Source organism: Arachis ipaensis, chromosome B03, assembly GCF_000816755.2.
Source record: "Arachis ipaensis cultivar K30076 chromosome B03, Araip1.1, whole genome shotgun sequence".
Classification (NCBI taxonomy): domain Eukaryota; kingdom Viridiplantae; phylum Streptophyta; class Magnoliopsida; order Fabales; family Fabaceae; genus Arachis; species Arachis ipaensis.
In genome coordinates, this window is record NC_029787.2 from 45,484,079 (window position 1) to 45,486,710 (window position 2,632).

A 2,632-nucleotide genomic window follows, 5' to 3' on the forward strand; every position below is an offset into this window, starting at 1 on the left:
CATAGCCATAGCAGTTTACTGGATGCTCAATAGAACTCTTCTTTTGTTTCATTCTTCTCGAGCATTTTCTTGTCAGATTATGATACATTTGGCTCTCTTGGGAGATCCCCATTTTCTGTCTTTTGGTCCCACTTTTGGACAACTATTGTATTATTTTCTCATAAGTAATACAAATATCTTAACTTAGTAAAAAAAATAGATAGATCAAAGATACCATGAACTCTGAATAACAAACAAGAAAGCACCTAAACAGATATATACCTTTTGTTGTGTTTTTGCTAAATATCCACTTGAATAAACAAATATGGCATGAGAAAAAAGAGAGAAACTATATACGCATATCCAACATCATTTCAACCTCAACTTTAATACCTGATTAACAGTAGTGTTATATAGTTCAAACTACGTATACATGAGCTCCTCATGATTCACAACTATCTCAACATGCAAAACTTGCTACCATTTTCCATCACTATCTATGATGAGTTCTCATTTTGATTCTGAACAGCAGGTTGCATTTCTGATTTCTTTTTCTCCTTGAGAATTACCTGCCTAGGCATCACATCTAACAGAAAGCTTGCTCCATTCCACGCTGAAGCGGAGACCTTGAGTATTTGGAACACTACCGATATTTCATACGACAGGAAAATCGGAACAGTCAGTGCCGTGGTTGCCACGGTAAACACGGCTTGAAGAAAAATGAACATTAACAAGCGATTCTGGTCGCCAAGCAAGCCGCTTAAGCGCCACCATAAATTGTTTGCTTTCTTAGCCTTTTTCGAGAGTTCCCTACAAAACAATGAATTCAATAATAAGAATAAAAGGTTACCAATCAAACATGAGCACAAAAAAAGATTTAGGGAAGTATGAGAGAGTTGTTAATTACCTGTATGAAGTCATAACTTCAGGATCTCTTGAAAACCTTTGCCGGCGTAACACATTGACAATGAGATAGTATAGAATCTGCCACAAAGAATAAACCACTAAGGGAACCAGAACCAACCACATCCAGAGATAGGATTTATCTTCGGCATAAGACCATGTATTTCTCTCTGCCTTCAAGGCCTCCAAGGCCGTAGGGTTCCACCACCGGATGGTAAAGAAAACCAACCCTGGAAATACTTATTGGTTAGAGCATTAAGAGCCTTAAACAAACCTAAGTTCATTCCAATGATAGCATGTCTCTATTGTTGTGATGTCTATATGAAGAAGTTCAAGCTTCTACAATCAAGAAATATTCGAATAGCACTTTTTGCAATGTAAATGCAAGATATAGTGATGCATATAAGAATTCATGTAGACATGGTTATATATTTAAAAAAAATGTATGAAGTAGCACAATGAAGCATGGAATGTGAAATGAAGCCTTGAAAATTTCCAAGAACAGGTAGAGAAGTTTCTAAAGAGAAAGGATGAGTGTGAATAGACAAAAAGAAACAGCAAGAATACCATCGAGGATTTGTGCTTTTTGATGCTGTTGTTTAACAATGAGGAGCGGATTAACAAGAATAGAAACATATAAACCAAAATATTTTGCATTCAAGTTGAAAGCAATGTAATTAATAATGGATAGTGGCTCAGCAGTGAGCCAAAAATCCCCTATCAAAATATAGCGGTTAGCAGATAGCGCTGTGGAATATAACATAAGGAATAGCAGCAAATGTTATATATATCACCCAGATGATGAATTATATGGTAACTATGATTATGATAACTATGAAACTTTAGCTACACTTCTTTAAGTGTAGCTAAAATTAAGGTCACATTATTTTACTACTTGACAACACTTTTTAGTTTGATCACACTTTTTTTTCAAATTAAAAAATGTTGCCATATAATAGAAAAGTGTTACCTTAATCTTAGCTACACTTTATAAGTGTTACCAAAGTTTCATAGCTACCATAGCCACTATAGAATGCACCCACATACATATAAATTCTACCCACAAACACTAAAAGTAAATAAAATAAAATAAAGTATAAAATAACCCAGATATTGATACATAGAAAATGGTATATAATTATCTATTAGATGGATAAGGGTCAAAAAAAGGGGTAAGAACAAAAGATTGAGAGATGTATAATAAAAACAAAAACAGATCAAAGGAAACAAGCTGCACTATAGCTTTGTAGTCGTTGTTAAAAAGGCAGCATGCTACATGAGCGTACTGCTGCTAAATGGAACCATTCTACAGAAGTGTATTGCTGCTATAGCAGTTTTTTGGCCACATAGACTGAAAGAAGAGAGGTATATAAATGAAGGTATAATATACCAGGTAAAAGATGGATAAGAACACTGACAATTTTGTCTACGGAACTGAAGACCAAGCTGCAGCGCCAAACAATCAAAGCCCACGCCAACGGCCCCTGCAATGCAATTGCACTTTGATAAGCTACAACACCAACAAATGAACCAATTTTCTACCAAGATGCCAAATTACTAGCGAGAATGTGCTTACCTCGGCAAACGAAAAGCAAACCAGAAAAAGCTTTTCATTTCTTGGATAAAAAAGAAGGAAAACCAAGAAGATTGTATTGGCATAATAACAAAAATCCTGAAAACACGAGAACAATTGTGTAACTAATTTTGATTTCTTATGCTTCTATAGTGGCAACTTACAAAATTAATAACT

General features: G+C 34.8%; 1 protein-coding gene across 2 annotated transcripts in view; it reads right to left on the minus strand.

Annotated features, from left to right (window-relative positions):
- LOC107630499 (uncharacterized membrane protein C776.05) overlaps positions 203-2,632 on the minus strand; it is a 3,974-nt gene continuing 1,544 nt past the window's right edge. Inside the window, exons 5-8 of one of the 2 annotated variants that reach the window (XM_016333644.2) lie at positions 2,459-2,554; positions 2,273-2,366; positions 887-1,112; positions 203-789 (exon numbers count right to left, since the gene is read on the minus strand). In XM_016333644.2, coding sequence (XP_016189130.1) covers positions 477-789; positions 887-1,112; positions 2,273-2,366; positions 2,459-2,554 — 729 coding nt within the window. In that variant the 3' untranslated portion in view covers positions 203-476. The remainder of the gene's footprint in view (positions 790-886; positions 1,113-2,272; positions 2,367-2,458; positions 2,555-2,632) is intronic. The other variant, XM_016333645.2, reaches the window with a different exon arrangement.